The following is an 18423-nucleotide window of genomic DNA, read 5'->3' on the forward strand; positions in this document are numbered from 1 at the left end:
CAACGACATTTTTTTTTGGGGGGGGGGCTACTTGATATCATAAGATGAATTCTAGGTTAAACTTATCTAGAATAGATCTATTTAAATGAATGGTACTTATTGGGCACAGCCAGGGGCTAGGAATTGCAGGTCAACAATATAATTCCCATCTGTGGCTCCAACTAACTTAACTCCGATTGATTTCAAGGGGTCTGTTCTGTGTAAACTAACATTGTGTCTAACCCCTGTTATGTGATCCAGTAAGCTAAAGCCCCGCTAACCACCGTGTGTCTCTGACTGACTGAAAAAGCAGGGGAGTTATTCACGCCTGGGTCAGACTTTTCTACAATTAATCTAGACAGCGATCATGCACTCTGGGCTGGAACCCAGAGTGACAAACATAGTGCAGGTGTGATCTATTGAGTACAGTGCTTACGGTTCAGTGTCTTATGTATGTGCCTATTAATCAAGACCCTTTTTGTGGCATTTCATAGCTTACAATTAAAAATAGTGATGTGAAAAGAGAAAACTTTTTGCTTCAGACATCACCATTCTGTTACTCTTTGTTGGAACTCTTCACCAAGCTAAATATTTGATGTCATGATTCTCTATATTATCTGTTGCTCCACTAATATTCTCACCAGTCTTTGAATTTTCACATTGTTTTGTCCTGTTGGGACTGAGATTATTTGGACTCAGTAAATAGGATTAAAATGCAGTTGTGCAATGTATGTAAGCCAATTCTAAACGTTTAAATTTCTAAAAGAGTTCTCTTGAGTAGTTTAGGCCTTGGAGTCACCCACAGATAACTATCTAGATTTAAAAGTTATGCAAAAATAAAAATAAAAGTGTTAAATTGCTCCCAACAGAAAGGCCACATTTATTTTCTAAATATCTATACCCTAATGTCAGAAAACACTATTTGTTGCATCTGTTGAAGCACAGTGAATGGGTAGGCATGGTGCACAAGAAGGGGTCCAAATATGTATGCCAAGAAAACAAATTGTTTTATGTTTGTACAGCTGAATCTTTTAGGTTCAGAAAGCATGAAATATTGAAGAATGTGGAGTAGCCTTATGCACTGGCAATGGATCAAAAGTTGATTTTTACCTTCTCATTTTCATTTCTATAAAGCTAGAATATTCAGGTCTTGTTTGGGTGATGCACATTTCACCTCCCATGGTGAATATATTATTTATAATTAATATGTTTTGCAAAACTAAGACCCACCATCTTGAGGGCTCATTTGCAAATACAGTGGACCCTTGTTATACGCTGGGGTTTGGATCCAAGATCACCTGTGTATAACGAAATCCGTGGATGCTCAAGTCCCATTAAATATAATGAAAAAATGGAAAATCAAGGTTTGATATTTGAAATTTATACTTTTTTCGAATGTTTTGAAACCGTATATGCTTGAATCCGTGTATAAGAAATCCATGTATAAGAAGGGCCAACTGTAATAGGCTTCTGTGTTATTAAGTACATCCCTCAGATCTTTCACTACGAAGATGTAGTCATCGGTCTGCTGTGAATATGCATTGTAACACTCATACTATTCCACAACTGTTATTGAGTTGAGTTCATATATAACAGGGATGGGCAACTACAGTTGGTCCAGGGGTCCTAAAACCCTCTGGGGGCCACATTATCTATCCAAAATGCCAATAAAATAGATTTTTCCCCTGTACAATTCTCCAAAATGCCCTCTAGTGGGGCAAAGGCTCCAGAACATGGAGAAAATGCCCCAATGTCCCCTTGAGGGTGTTTGGGGAGCAATTTTAAATACATCCTGTGGGAGAAGGTGCAGTAGAGGGTGGCCCTCCAAGGAGTCCTGTGGCCCCCTAGTTGCCCTAGAGCATTCCAGCTGACAATTCCAAATACCTTTGCTAAATTGCAGAGTCCAGATTTCCATGGTAGTTAAAGTGGAATCTCGGTGCTACAATTTTATCATGTGGATTTGCTCCTTTTTTTTCAGTTATGCAGTGCAAGGAGTGTGTTACAACCTATTAAAAAGATAAACTGCTTCTCCTGAGGGCTTCTGGGAGAGGCAATTATCTCTTCCCACTTTGGGGTTTGAAAAAGAAACAGACAGGGAGGCTGGAAGGCTTAAGGACTGCAAAAAAAAAAAAAAAGCAATCTTTCGGGGGAATAGGCCTTGCCTCTGATGTACATGATGGTTTTGAGAGAGTTTTGGCTCAGGTCACCTCCAAATAACCTCACACTTTAAAAAAGACAGATTAGAACTTATTAGGGACTACATTCAGAAAGAAAATATTGTTTTCATTACATTAAACTGGAAATGACTTTGTAGTTGAGAATGAAGACTGAATAGATTTATTCACTTATGATATTAGAGAAATGAAGAAGAAAACAGTCGGATAATCAAGGAACTCATTGATGGGCTTTAATTAGTCCCCGGCTGGTGGTGTGTGTCTGCACACAGGGTTGTGTTTTACTCCTGCTCACAGCATGTTGTGTTGCATCTTTTATGTCACAAACATTCCTGAGAGCATTTGTTCTTTGAATCCACTTTCAGATTACCCAGCAAGTTTGCCAATGAAAGATTCACCCATGTCAAACTGACATATTTTCCCGATTTACAATAAAAGACACACACCACTCCTCATTTCTATAAACCTCTCAGTCCTTGCACAGGACATTTGTCTGTAGGATGCTGGGTGATGAAAGAAGAAGTAAGTGTACAATTTGCTCAGCAACAAACATATATAGTCTGTCTGCTTTGCACTGTGAAAAAAATGGAGAAATATTTTTCCTGTCATAACAATATTGTGCTTGTTATCTGTCCCCCACCCTGTGCTCTTTGACTACAGGATGAAAAAATGTGGAGATCCTTCCTTCCTTTCCAAAGTGACAGGCATTGTATGTAAAGGATCAGGGATAAAAATTACAACACCACAGTGTACACTGTTAAAATGAAGGGTACTTTATGTCACTCAGGCTTGCTTCATTGGTGACAATCATTTAGAAGCTAAAGCCCTGTATTATGTGGTGAAAGGTTTTTATTAGTATCTCCCATCATCTGTAGGGACTGCTGCATTGAAGGAGACCTTTACCACTTACAATTCATACAATTATATCAATGGCTACCCTCTTATTTCTGCCAATTACTTCTAGACATTGTTGTCAGACTTCCAAAGATCTGTCAGCACTGGAAGAAATGTAGTTTTCTATGCATCCAAAATAAGGAAGAAATTAATTTAAACATATTTTCAGGGAGCATTGCATTTAAGTTATCCATTCCTATGAAGGAACTAGTATCCTATGGCCTGATTCAGCCTTAAAGGGAAACCATGTAGCAAGCATTGGGCTCTTGCATTCACTCCATCACTTTCTTTTACAGTTGTGAAAAGCATTTGCTTTAAACATTTAACAAGTCAAACTCAAGAAACTCTGGTTCCTATTAAAACGATCTCTTCCTGGTGATGCTGTTTCTCTGTGAACGGTAGACTTTAATTAGGATAATAGCATGGGGGAAATATTCCTTTTCCATACCACCTCCCTGATCTTATTCCATTCCAGCTGCCGCTCTGATTCTTTTAAAGCTTCTTGAATGTAATAGATAGGGAATGTACTTAACAGTTTCCATTATTTATCAAGGAATTCTATAGTCTTTGTGACCTCGTATGATGATATTTCATTTAAATTAAATGTAAGCTTCTGTAAACTGCAAGCACCGCTCTGCATAAATAACTCCAAACAACCATGTCTTAGCATAAATTAGATTCCATCCTTTTGAACACACATCATATTCAGATGTCTAAAACAGATAATTACATAGTCAACTGTACAGAAAATATAGCTATGCTTACATTTACAAGCATCACACATGAAAGTTTTTGTACAGTTATTTTTTTTCTGAAGGAAGACTCTTTTTGATCTCACTTGTTGATGTTTTTTTTTAAAAAATAGCAGTGTGTAAAAAAACTTTTTCTGATATAATCATATGCAAGTTTATTTAGGGACTTTATCACATGTGGGAAAATCAGGGGTTTAAAAAGTCATTTTCCCAGGAAGGTTGTTCCCAGGGAGGTTCACGGTAATGATTTGTTGCTTGTCATTCCCTGGTTATTCCCAGGATAAGTCCTCTCTAATCGCAATATGCATGAAAATCTTCACTGTGATCTCAAGACTTTCCGGGAAAAATGACTGTTTAAACCTCCAATTTTTCCCACGTGTGATAAACTTCTAGGACTAAGCCACATTGTATGGGGCTATGTTGTTAAAATTGCCTTCAAGTTGTTTCTGATTTATGATAACCCTAAAGTGAACCTATCATGGGGTTTTCTTGGCAGGTTTCTTCAGAGTGGGTTTATCATTGCCTTCCTCCAAGGCTGAGAGAATGTGATTTGCTCAAGGTTTCCAGTGGGTTTCCATGGTCAAGTTAGGATTCAAACCCTGGTCTCCCAATGTCCTAGTCCAATGCCCAAACCATTACATCATGTTTGCCCTCATACTATGGAATTATGCTTCCCATAAAAAGCACTGCTGACTTTGTAGCAGGAAACAGAAAGCTGACTGCCCATTTCCTTAGACCGAAACCAGGGTGTGTGGGCTTCTACAAGTTACAGCTAAAATAATAATAATAACAACAACAACAACAACAACAACAACAACAACAATATATTTATATTTTCCTGCCTCTCCCAGATGTATCAAGGCGGGATTACAGTCCGCTAAAACACATATATCAGTAATAAAATACATATAAAATACATCAATAAAATACAATTATCTTAAAAGCTAACTCATTGTCAAGTGGTAATGCAGTAGATTCATAGAATGGTCTGAAGGTATCTCTTACATAAGGTCAGGTGGGTAAGCTTACCAGAAGAGATCCATCTTAAGTGCCCTCTTAAACGCCTCCAAGGAGGTAATAAGGCGGATCTCTTCTGGAAGACCGTTCCACAATTTTGGAGCAGCTGCTATGCAGGCTCTCTGGGACGTCGATATGAGCCTAGTTGATTGATGCTCTAATACATTTTCCCCAGTTGTTCTAAGAGTGCAGGGCGGATTGTGTAGGGAGAGGCGTTTCTGCAAGTAACTTGGGCCCAAGCCATGTAGGGCTTTAAAGGTAATAACCAACACCTTATATTGCGCCCAAAAGCTAATCAGCAGCCAGTGAAGAGATTTTAGGACAGATGTTATATGATCAAACCTGGACAAACTGGTGAACAATCTGGCTGCTGCATTTTGAACCAGCTGAAGCTTCCGAACTTGGTACATATGTAGCACCATGTAGAGCTTGTTTTTCAAGTAAAAAAAATAGTAGCTACTTTTTGAGGGCTTAGAACTATTACAGAAACTTCTTAATTTCAGAAGTACTATAAATACTCATGTATAAGTCTAGAAATTTTAGTCAAAAAATTGACCCAAAAAACCTGGATTAATTTATCCCATGGGTCAAGTAATGCGTTTTACCTCTTATTTTTTTTAAAAATGGAACCATCCCCTGGTGAAAGGTGAGAGCTTAATTCCTTCTTGGAGCACCTAAAAGAAGCATCAACTCACTCTACTATCTCATCCATCCAGTGTGAGCACAGTTATGCTTGCTGGAATTTTGTATGTTCTTTGGCATAATTTCCCTTTGCTTCATCCTTTACATCTTTGGTTACATGCTGCAAAATTTTACCCTTGATTTTTCCACGGGTCTTATCAAAATCCATAATTTTGGCCCCCAAACTACCCTCCACTTATACATGAGGTCAACTTATAGTCAAGTGTATACGGTAATTTTACAAATACTTGGGACATTTTTATAGAGTTATGACTGATCAGTGCCTAGCAATATCTACCAGTTGTCTTGAAGATCTTGAGATATGGATCATCACTTTGTCATTCTTACCTTTGACCACAACCAGAAACAAGGATCCTAAAAAGTTTATTTACAGCACAGTGGGATTTCTGAGATGGTAAAATGTCATGAAGATTTAGGGCCTTTTCAAACATGACTTAACAACAATAAAAGCATATATCCCAGCAAAGAACAAAGCGTGTGTCGACATACGGTATGGTTAAATAAATATATGATTATTGAATTAATTTATGTCCTACTTTTCTTTCATATCAGCATCCAAGGTGGCTTAAAGTAATTTAAAAAAAAATACAGCTATAAAGGAAGATCCAGTATAATAGAGTGGTTTGGGTGTTGGACTAGGACCCTGGAGACCAGGGTTTGAATCCCTGCTGAAACATGCAAATCCACTAGGTGATCTCAGGCAAAGCACACTCTCAAAGCCTCAGGAAGACAAAGGCAAACATTCTCTGAACAAATGTTGCCAAGAAGCCCCTCTGATAGGGTCACTATAAGTCAGAAATAACTTCAAGGTACACAACAAGAATATACAGCTATGAAACAAGTATTATAGAAATTCAAAAACAAATAATTAAAAGTGCAGACTTAAACACTTTTAAAAACCTTCTAGGAGGTTCTTGCCTGCCAAAAGAATTGAAATCACTGTAAAGCAGTGCTCCAAGTCACATCCCTGATGGGCTGCCAAGAAGGATGCCATGAACTGTGGTATTGAAAGCTGCTGAGACATACAGGGCTCATTCCCACTGGGGGTATAACCCACTTTCTGATCCGGTTCTGCTCTGCTATATGAAGCGAATCCAAAAGAGCCCTCATTCTCACTACGAAAAGGGACCTTTTGTGGCATTGCTTTTGTTTAGCACATTTGTTATCCCCATTAGTTGGAGCCAGGGAAGATGGAGCAGCCCTTCAGCCGATCAGGCACCGCCTCCCTGGAACTACTTCATAGAATCATAGAATAATAGAGTTGGAAGAGACCGCAAGGGCCATCCATGCAGGAATCCAAATCAAATCATCTTCGACAGATGGCCGAAGCCCTGACCAGACCCTTTACCTCTGGTGACCACAGCCCTGCGAGCTGCCAAGGGGAGGAGCAGGCACCAGCGGGGCTTGACAAGTGGGATGGCAGGGCCGGGGCTCCTCCTGAGATCCCTGCCGGGCACCGTGGGGCATAGAGGAAGAGAGGAAAGCCCCCGAGAAAGCCCTCTCCCCTGTTTCTTTCCCCCTCCCGAGACCCCCACCAGGAACCATGTGGCGTGGAGGAAGGGAGTAAGACCCCTGAGGAAGCCCTCTCCCCCATATCTCCACCCCCCTCAGGGGCCCTCATTGTCTGGACTGCTTTCAGCTCTCTCTCTGGCTCAGAGAAGGAGGAAGGAGTGTGGAGGCGGGGGAAGAGAGCAAGGTAAGAGTGAAGAGGAGGAGGATGGAGACAAGGTCGGGGGACCCAGGAGGAGGAAGAGGAGGTGGACAGATGACAGATTTTTTAAAAAAATAAACTATCACAAAATCAATATATTGCTAAAGCAACTTTTGGGAAGGCAAGTAGTTGCTTTACCAATCTATTGATTTTGCAATAAAGTTTATTTTAAAAAAAAACCTAAAAAGGCAGCACTGGGGTGTCTCTGGGGATGGATGGTAATCACCCCTCTGCTATTTGTCCCTCCCCTCAGAAAGAATCGATTCTGATCTGGCATTCCCGCTTATTGGACACATGTTAGCATCAATTCTCTGAAAAGAACTACAAAAAAACTACTATCAGGATAACCTGGGTTTTTAATGTTTGCCCCGCTGTATTCCAACTGAAATTGATCCAATGAGAATCAGAAGCAATTTCAAGTGGGAATGAGGGTCATATACCCCACATCACAATTCGGTGCAAATTGTAGTGGGAACGACCTCCCAGTAGAGTAATCAGAGACTCACTGCCCTGTCCACTTCCCCATATTATATATATATTGGTCACTCCAAGGTGACCAAAGCTGTTTCTATCCCATAATCAGAACTGAAGCCAGATTGAAATAGATCTAGACATTCCATTTCATCCAGCAACACCTGGATTTGGGAAACCACCAAGCAGTTCAGTACCTTGTCCCCCAAAAATGGATGTTGGAGACTGACCAACAGTTATCTAATGCAGCCAGGTTCAAGAAGGGTGTTGCCCCTTTCAATGATGTTAATATCAGTCATATATCCATCAACCTAGCCCAACAACTTACATCTCCTTTCAGGAAGGGAACTGGTGATAGTTTGCATGTTTAGATAGAAACAGGCTCAGTAGCTAAGGCCTGTATGTTATGTATTTAATATATGTATGTTAATATTTATGAACATATTTTTCTCAATATGTGGAAATCATATCCCAGAATTTGCCTCTTTTAAGGCATACCTTGCTTTTTACATGTTCTGAGGGCCTGCCATGATTTTATCAAGCCATTAGGTGGTGCCCTAAACATGTAAAATAAAACCAGCTGCTGTCTTAATTTTTTGCAGTGGGAGGGAGGTAAAACCAAGCAAGTTACATGCAATTAAGAGTTTATTAATATATTGACTTGGCAGACTTAACATAATATTCTTAGCCATATGATAATTAAATTCATTAGGCCAGGTTTCAAGAGACCTTTGTCTTTGAAGCCTCTGTCAAGATTGTAAAAGGTTGAAGCGTGGATTGAAATTCTTGCATGTCTCATCAGGCTGAAGAGAATCCAAGCAGCTTGGAGTGGGATAACTCTTTGTTGAATATTTTCTGGGGCAAAATGTCTTGCAAACATTTTGAGCTAGAATATTATTTGACTGATTTTGTTGTTGTTACTCAAAACCAAGAGAATTGTGTTGGCCCATAGGAACAAAACAAAACAAAAAAATCTACAAATGGGAAATACCTTTATTTGGACTAGCTGAAGTTCCCAAGAATGTGTACGCTTTTAACTTCTCCAGACTCTTCATCAGTTTAGACTCTACAATAAAGTAAGGGCCTGTGCAAGAAAAATAGAGAAGACCAAAAATTTGGTCAGAGGCTACGGTTATGTGATCTTCATTTAAACTCAGTCCCAAAATGGAGATTGCAGAATCACTGGGAGATCCACATGTATGAGCTTAAATCTTGCATACTGGGATTCATGGTAGGTGAATGTTTAAGAGATCTGCATTTTATTTTAAGTGAAACACAAGTCCACACATTGCCTCTCCATGACATACTGAGTATATTTTAGGATGTTTTAAAGCACATATGGGTATAAATAGAGGCTTTTAAAAAGCTGAATTGTCATTTAGGAGGTTTGTGTGGAGATTTGCTGTTGGGGAGGGAAGGCTAATTTTTTTCTTTCTGCATTCTTAAAAACTACAATGCCCACTGCTGAACAGTTAACATACCCTCCGATATTCATAGATGGATGATACTTACCTGGCAGGGAAGATACCACGATCACAAAGGTGGTTTTCCCAGGGTGAGGCTCATCCATTGTACTCTGGGTGTGCTGACCCTTGCGATTTCCCCAAATGCAGGAAACTCAACTGCATAATTAGTGGTAGTGGGAGGCTGCATTCGCGCTTTTAGTTTTAAAAAAAGAATTAAAAAAAGACGAATGTATGTTCAAACAATAGCAGTGTGGTCAAGATGGCAAAAATTAATGAAGAAGAACACAAAACTAGGAGAGACTGCAGCAGTTTGCTTTTGCCAGAGCCTTCTGGGAAGGGCATAATCTTCCACCTCTTCTTCCCCCACTGAGTTAACTGAGTGAACATTACTTTTGCACTTTCAACTCAGTTTGCAGCAACTGAAGTAAGCCAAGGACCAAGGGGGAAAGTGGGAGAAGGAGGAGACAGAAATGAGAACATTTTAAAAGTAGCTGAAAATGTGACAAGAGGATTATGCAGAAATGTTCCCCACCAAAATAGGATGGCTGGAAGGTGTGTAGTTAAGTTTATAATTAATTAGCTTGTTAAAGTTGCTTTTCAACAAAATTTTTAAAAATTGTTCATATAACTTGTCTAGAAAATTATGAAACCTTTAAGCAAGTCTTAGCCCATCGCAGTTACTCTAGGGATGGAGCCAGAGTGATGCTGTGAAAATGAGAATGTGTTGTTATGTAAATTAAGCAGCAGCTTACCATAATCCTTTCAACTTCATCAGCACTAATAAGAATCATTGACGTCATATTTAACAAATGCACAGTATGAAATTTTGGATACTTTTTTGTTGACTACAGTTATTGCTGGATTGTGTCCCTTTGTGAAGTTAGTACAACTGCTATTGTTTTCAAAGGGGAAGTTGAGGATGTTAAAAGTATAATCTTGTACACTTTTCCTGGGAATAAGCCCCACAGAACTCTATAGGATTTAGGAATAGAGCTGTGCAAATATGTCAAAGCATGATATTTTTATTTCACAGAAGTCTGGCTCCTGTTCAAACTTCTGAAGAGGAAAAACCTCCCACTTTCCCCATCCGGATGCCTGACAGATCATGATGAGTTAATTCAGTGTGAAAAGGCCGTGATTTTACTATACATGCTTTGGGGTGGGGAGGGGGGTGAATCAAACCTTAACTGACATATAGTTCAGTTAGTTCTGTGTGTGTTTGGGGGACATATTGAACTGTATTACTGTATTTCATTTGCACACTACTCAAGGGAGATCCAGTTTGTCAAGGCAGTAAAATGTGCAACAGGACTGAGAGAGAGTCCTGCATTTTGGATGCAAGAAAGAACTTAGATCCATGCTCAAATACAGAGTTCTGCAAGGAACAAAATGTGGAAGAGCAGCCGGTCTTTCCATCCAGCGGATTAAGCGGCATAAGCTTTTCTGGAACATCACTCTTGGCCTGGGAGAGAGCTGCTTGTGACAGCCTCATGCCGTGCTTCTCCTTCTACAACTCATGAAAAAATGAAGGGAGGGGAGAGAATGAACTAGCAATGAGTCCCACCCCCTCCAGGTTGCTTAGCTTTCTCAAAGCTATATTCCTTTAAGATGATGTAATAGTCATTTCCCTGGATGGTTTCTTCCCTGCACTGCTGAAACAACAGCATCTGAAACTGCACTGGGAACTGTGGAACCACCCAGCTTAGCAGCAGCCACAGAGCAGTAGCTTGGGTAGGGAAAGCAAGAGCAAGGCAGCTTGCTTGGCTGGGCATCCTTTCAAACTGCTGCAGGCTGCTGCTCTCTCAGCCTGGCTGGGAACATGGGAGGCTCTCAGTCCTTACTGATGGAGAAGGTGCTTCCACTGTGGGATGCTACTGAAATATGTCAGGGCTGGGCTCAGAATCTGGGCTTTCTGCAAGTCATCTAAAGTGAGGTTCTCTTGCTGACATTTGCTCTTCTATTAAAGGATCCTGACTTGGTGGGATTTATGCTCTGCTCTGTTTGTTGTTGTGATTGTTTTGCCTTTTTCTGCCTCAGCTCTTTGCTACACAGCTTCATTTCTCTCCTTCGGTGCCCATTCTGGTTAACTTTCCTCTGTGTGGGTTTAAGTTTTGCCTGGATATTGCCAGATGGTCTCAGCTTCTTTTCTCCGTCTCTTGCCTACTCTGGATATGCTTTTTTCCCTCCCATTTTCAGATTCAATCCCCTTCAGTGCTGATTTGGGGGCTGCTTAGAAAATGTTGCTTTTCTTCACAGGAGCTGCTTGCATCCATGTAACCAAGGTAAGCCTTGATGCTTCTGTGCCCTTCTTTCACTTATTTTAAACTAGATGTATGTAGTAACAAGAAAAGAAATATAAACAAAATGTATGGAGGAAGATAAGTATTCCCTTAAATTATCAGAATGTGTCCAACACCCAACTGTGTGTGTTTTTTTTTTAAAAAACCTCTTTTTTATATAATGCACAGGGGGAATAATTATTTCTTATTTTCTTTTTCAACAGGCTTGTAAATGATGAGAATCATGGATTGATCGTACTGTTTTAGACTTCGATGGAAGATCTCATCCTCTGATTACATTTAGTGAAGTGATCCCACTTTATCATTTAAAACACTTTATCAGTTGTCGTGGTCATCATATCTGGACATTTGAAAAACAAACCCTGCAACTTCCTTTTCATTTTCCATTTCATCCCTTCCCCAGCAGACCTCAGTCTTCTTAAATGTTAGAAGACTTGGGAGAATAGATCGAGGAGCCTTACTTAAATCTTGGATGTGAGTGAGAGTTCTGCCATATCTCGTGGTTGGTTGGTTTAAAAGTACAATGGCCTTGAGTGGAAACTGCAGGACTTACCTCCCTCCTCGAGAGCAAACGACTGCTGCACAATCCTTCCCGGAGGTGATAGAACTGAATGTGGGTGGCCAAGTTTACTTCACTCGCCACTCCACTTTAACAGGCATCCCCCACACCCTGCTTTGGAAAATGTTCACCTCAAAAAGAGAGACAGTCAATGACCTAGCCAAGGATTCCAAGGGAAGGATTTTCATTGACAGAGATGGCTTCTTGTTCCGCTACATCCTGGACTATCTCAGGGATAAGCAGGTGGTCCTGCCTGATCACTTTCCAGAACGAGGACGGCTCAAGAGAGAAGCTGAGTACTTTCAGCTACCGGACTTGGTCAAACTCCTGACTCCTGATGAGATCAAGCAAAGTCCCGATGACTATTGTCATAGTGATTATGAGGAGGTTTCCCAAAGCAGTGACACTAGGATATGCGCCCCATCATCACTTGTTCCCTCAGATCGAAAATGGGGCTTCATTACCATTGGCTACAGGGGGTCCTGTAGCATGGGCAGGGAGACCCAAGCAGATGCCAAGTTCAGGAGAGTCCCAAGGATTTTGGTTTGTGGCAGGATTGCTCTGGTCAAAGAAGTTTTTGGAGAAAGTCTGAATGAGAGCAGAGACCCAGACCGAGCTCCTGATAGATACACCTCCAGGTTCTACTTGAAGTTCAGGCACCTGGAGAGGGCATTTGATATGTTGTCGGAATGCGGATTCCACATGGTTGCCTGCAATTCCTCAGTGACTGCTTCTTTTGTCAATCAGTACACTGATGACAAAGTTTGGTCCAGCTACACGGAGTACGTCTTTTATCGTAAGTACAAGGGGCTTCCCATGTGTCGAGGGTGTGGGGTTCAGTGACCTCAGTATTACCTTGGAGAAGTTTCATGGTGGAAGAACAGGGTACAAAGGGGCTTATGTAGAGCATCTGTCTTTTTAACACACATGGAGGGTGAATTCCATGGTGTGATCTTGGCTAGGTGGCAGCACAGTCTGCCGGAATGTTTCTCTCTCCTTTATTCCATCCTGACATACATATACAGAGAGGCTGTTCTGCCACCTTTTGCTAACTACCCGCTTGATGATCTTATGTGTCTTTTGATTACTCATTGAGTGTAACGTAAGCTCTGAAAAAACACTGCTGACTTAATTACAGAAAATCTTCAGATGTGATTCAATTTGCAAAGGTAATAGATGTTTGGTAATAATCATGTGCCGTCAGCCAAGCCATCTGTCAACAAAGCTGACATGCTCACATGCACAGAAGGAAAGTGAAATCTACTCACTAGAGCTCCTCTCTAGCAGGATTCTTTTATGTAAACAGGACAGGAAGATGGGGGTCTTAAAACAGATAGTGAATGTCTAAGAATCAAGCTTTTGTATCTAGCTATGATTACTCTGATATAAATGTTCCTTTAAATTGTATACTGGCTGGAAGTTCATCAGAGTTTTGGCATCAAATGTTAAATTTTGGTGTGTGTGTGTGTGTGTGATTTTCATCAGGTCACACCAGGATAATTTTTTTGGTCTTATACTATGAGCATACTACCTGATCTTCATTGCAAAGGGCTGCTGTATTTTCTCCTAGATTAATTTTGGAGGGGGACTAAGTTGTCCCATATCACAACCAGAATTCTTTAAAAATGTTCTGTGAAAACAAATATGAAATAGAAACACCTTATCTTGTTAAAGAATTGCCTTCTGCTTTTAAGTGGAAGGCTTATAGTTTTCAAAAGCAGCACAGAAACTCAAAGATGTTTTTAATAAAAAAAGATGTTGACTGTAGTAGTAAATATGAAGACTCATTTTAAGCAATAGGTTGAACATTCAGTTTGTTAAGGTGCATATTTTAGCAGTGTATACGTATACGTGCTTTTAATGTGAATGAATTGATGAATATGCTTTTATGTTAGTTGTCAATTCTTGCCAAAATAATCCAAAGTGACCTGTCTTTCGTAAAAAAAGTAAAGGGAGAAATAATGTAGTACAAACTAGGTGTGGTTGTTATTTATTAGTTATTTGTTTGCTTTGGAGAAATACACATGCAGAAAGTTGGGATTTGAGGGTTGTTTGCCGAGAATATTCAGAATGAAACCATAAATGGATGAAAAAAGAATGTATTGCTGATATTTTGCTGTTCATGTCATCTCTGCTTTACTAATGGACTACCTTTTTTCATCTTTATGTTTGCTGTTGGTGGGGATTTATTTATTTATTTAATGAGCAGAAAGAGGAAAACTTTAAGGTATGGTCTAAACTACCTGTTCTCTTTTTTAAAAAGTGATTCTGTTCATTTCTTTTTCACAAGGTAGGGTGTTTAAATTCTTCCCAAGAAATCCAAGTTAGTAATGTACAACTATACTGGAGGTATGCTACATGGTTCCATTGTAGTTATAAATTGTTATAAATATGGTTGTTTCCCTCTATCTCCAAAATATCTTGATTTTGGAGAAATAAAACAGTATTTTGCCGTTTAGATGTGAAAATTGCTAAAAACAGCTAAAGATTTTTTTAAAAAAAATATTAATGATAATGTGATTGATGGGAACAGTTAGGACAATGTCCAACCTAAGAGAAAGGTGTTCCTCAATGATGAAAGCTTGCTGTTCGTAAGAAAGACAATGGGATCTTCAGTTGTAACACAAGAATTGGGTGATGCAGTCTTCTAACATACCTTGTATTAGCCATTGACAAAGGAGATATAAAGTCGGCCCTTCTTATACACGGATTTCTTATACATGGATTCAAGCATCCATGGTTTGAAAATGTAAAAAAAGTATAAATGTCAAATATCAAACCTTGATTTTCCATTTTTTTAAATAAAGGACATCATTTTGCTATGTCATTAGATTTAATGGGACTTGAGCATCCATGGATTTTGTTATCCATGGGGGATCTTGGAACCACACCCCAGTGTATAACAAGAGTCCACTGTACTAGCATTATGTCTTACAGTGTTGTGTGACATAGCCAATTTGTAGATCAAGCATTTATTCCTTTGAGTACTATGAACATATTAGCGATGGTACTATTCCAATACTTCTGGGTTAGAGTTGGGCTAAAAAAAATCCAACCCAGAGTCCATACATTTAAATGTATTTTGGAACGTCAGACTTCATACACATGTCAAAATCATTCCTTTACTAGCCTACATGTCTTGGAATACCCTATGCATGGCAGAAGTATAATGTCCAGGTAAGGAAAGTATTAATACCACTCTGGTCAGGTTTGGTCAGAACTCACTTGGAATATTGTGTCCAGTTTTAGTCACTACAGGTTAAGAAGGACATAGAAAAGCTGGAGTGTGTTCATAGTATGATAACTGAGATGGTAAAAAGTCTGGAAAACAAGTCCTATGAGGAAGGGTTGAGGGAGTTTAACATGGAGAAAAAAGATTGCAAATTCATATAGGTAGTGTGGGTGTTGTTGTTTGCCTTTAAGTCATTTGTGACATGGTGAGCCTATCACAGGATTTTCTTGGCAGGTTTATTCAGAGAAGATTTGTCATTGCTATCCTCTGAGGCTGAGAGATAATGTGATTTGCCCAGGGTTACCCAGTGGGTTTTCATGGCCAAAAGTATCCAGAGTCATAGTCCGCTCAAACCACTACACCACACTGGCTCTCTAATAATATGGAAGTCTCTTTAAATATCCAAAGGGCTAAAATGTATAAGATGGAATAAGGTTGTATTCTCTTACTTCAAAGACTAGGACCCAAATCAATGGTTTAAAATAACAAGAAAGGAGATTCCTTCCAAATTATAAAGATCTTCCTGATGGTAAATGCTGTTCAACATCTGAAAATGGTGGATTCTCTTGTATTGGCAGCATTAAACAGAATTTGGGTTGCTATCTATCAGGATGCTGATGGGTGGATTCCTGTACTGGGTTGGATTGGATAATGCATCTAATGTACAAATGGGACTGTTCCAGGTTTAAGGAAAATGTACAGTTTGTTAGGAAAGTCCCCAAATTGGCAGGCCATGTATTCAGCTTAACAGAGAGGTATTCAGTGATCTACTATAATTCAGAGAGGACACTTCTCTGTTTAACAGGCTGTCCAAATATGTCCAGGTATAATTTAAAGATTTTTTTTTAAAAAAACTACAAGAAAAGAGGAGCAGCAGCCTGGAATCTGAACTGGTAGATTGAATGGCCATAGAGGTCATCTAGTTTTTAAAAACTAAGGTCCCATCTATATCGCTAGTGGGCAGCTCTGGGAAGCTAGCAAGCTGCACTTGTCCCCCAGGAAAACTTGGAGGACTGTATCCCCCTCACCACCTGCAACCCCCCAACAGAAGCATCATTATTGCTTGCAAATGTCACCAAATGCTCTCTAAGGATTGTGAGGGGTATTTTCCTTATGTTTGTCTCTCAGGACATTTTTGGCCCAGGAGACATTGTCTTTAGCAACAGGAAGCCACTTCCTGTTCAGTTCCTGTTTTGAGAAAAAATGGAATCACTTGGGCATAAAACAGGACAAAAGCGTGGCAAAATGCCCCCAATCCAATCTTTCTTATACCTCTAGGAAATGTCTGATTAATAGTCTCACCCCCTACAAAAGTAATATGCCATTTCCAAGTGAATTCAAGTGATGAAGGGAAGCACAATGCATGTGAGCAGAGGCAAAAGGTTAGCTGAGGGTCCCCAAGGATTTAAATGCCTAACAAACTCTCATGATCATGAATTTATAAGTGAAATAATATGCAATGATTATGTCAGATGCTGCATTATAACGGTTTTAAAAGAAATACTCTGACAATCTACTCTTTGTCACACCCCATGAAATTCCATCTTGCACCTCCTGGGGGTGTGGGCTCCCAGAGTGGGGACCCCTGACTTAGAGGATATTTAAAGGGGCCAGGGGCTACAAAATGACCCTGGCAGATTGTATGCAGGCTTCAGGACACATTTTGTCTCTATCTCTGTCTGTCTGTCTGTCTGTTTTCTATAGAAACATGTTTTAGAACCTCACACCTCTTATATATAAGTCAAGTATGGTGAGATGCATTGTGTTTCTTAATTACTGCTAAGTATTCTGTACATACTTACTAGCACATGGAGATTTTATGCATATCTCTGGCTGCTTCTCGCCTCCTTTTAACCCATGTATTTCCTTTCTGTTTGGCCACTCTACTTCCAAAATACTTTAATGGAACCTTCAACCTCCAGACCTCCAAACAAATGGCTTGTTACTCCACTATTCATTCTTTGTTGCATTATCTTGTTTGATAAGTTTTGGAAGACACTCATAAGAATATAGGCACCTCTACATGCTACGACTCTACTTCTATCTCACCCATGTCTGAAATCTTCTGTGATATGCCTCTTTAGAATATTGCTAAAATTAGCCATGATGTTGTTTTGCCCTTCTCCCATTTTCTCCCATTTAAAATATGCTTCTATATAATAACAGGAAAACAATCTATTAATTACCTGCCACCTGTTCAGTTAACCTGTCCCACTGGAGATTATCACACTGGGGTTATCCTGTCCTTATCCTGTTCCTGTCCCATCTTTCCTGTGCAATCGTGGGAAATACCTTCAGACAACTTCGTGCAGATCCCGTCATTAACCCATTCAAAAAGCACGATTGATTGCGATTGTGCAAAAGACTTTCAGATGATGTCATGCAGATCCTGTCATTACCCCATCATTAACCCATCATTAAAGCAACATTGGCCAGCATTTTGCATGAACAGAACTTCATGTTATTGCAATTCTGCTTTAATGGCAGGATTAGCACTATGATTTAAAGCCTCTCATGCTATCACAATCACGGACGGGTTAATGATGGGATAAGGATGGGGGAGCGATCCCATCTCTATCCTATCTCTGTGTGATAATCTCCATTGAACTGTACATCTCATTTTTATAACTCCTACACACTCATGCCAACATGTTCAGATGCTTGTTTAAGAAGACTGAATAAGAAGAATACTAAAGCAAAGATGGGAATAATGTGGCCCTCCAAATTTTGTAGTAAAGAGAAGCGATTGCTGGAAATGCCAAAAGGGGAGAAAATGGGAGGTGGGGAAACTCTGAGGAAGACTTTTTTCTTAGTTATCTTTGAGGCTAGCATTGTGAGAGCAGTGGTACAGGGACACAGATGTTAGCCTCCAGACTAGGCTCATCACTGAGCTTGAGAGTTTCAGGAAGATCTGTGAATCAATTGTCTCCAAATTGGGATCCTGGAGACAGCTCTTTTTAAGCTATACAGTGCTCCTTCCACATTCGTGGCCTTGAGGTTTGCAGTTTCAATTATTTGTGAGGTCAAGGCCACTAATGCGGGCATTCCTTGTCCTCCTCCCTCCCAGGCTTTTCCTCTTATGAGAAAAAGCCCAGAAGCCAACTCATGTTCCTTTCCTGTTCCTCTCTCCCTCCCACCCTGGAAATGGTTGCCGCAGGGAGGGAGG

At 40.0% G+C, this 18423-nt stretch overlaps 1 protein-coding gene and 1 non-coding gene across 2 annotated transcripts in view; both read left to right on the forward strand.

The window, feature by feature from the left end:
• Positions 1–9204: 9204 nt before the first annotated feature.
• On the forward strand, positions 9205–9364 carry LOC121924474. Its single transcript, XR_006102617.1, has one exon. It is a non-coding gene; the product is annotated as a U1 spliceosomal RNA (small nuclear RNA).
• Positions 9365–10809: 1445 nt separating this feature from the next.
• The window catches only part of KCTD16 (potassium channel tetramerization domain containing 16), a 270980-nt gene continuing 263366 nt past the window's right edge, over positions 10810–18423 (forward strand). Inside the window, exons 1-2 of the mRNA XM_042447839.1 lie at positions 10810–11448; positions 11670–12821. Coding sequence (XP_042303773.1) covers positions 11990–12821 — 832 coding nt within the window. The 5' untranslated portion in view covers positions 10810–11448; positions 11670–11989. The remainder of the gene's footprint in view (positions 11449–11669; positions 12822–18423) is intronic.

Source organism: Sceloporus undulatus, chromosome 2, assembly GCF_019175285.1.
Source record: "Sceloporus undulatus isolate JIND9_A2432 ecotype Alabama chromosome 2, SceUnd_v1.1, whole genome shotgun sequence".
NCBI classification, from domain to species: Eukaryota; Metazoa; Chordata; class Lepidosauria; order Squamata; family Phrynosomatidae; genus Sceloporus; species Sceloporus undulatus.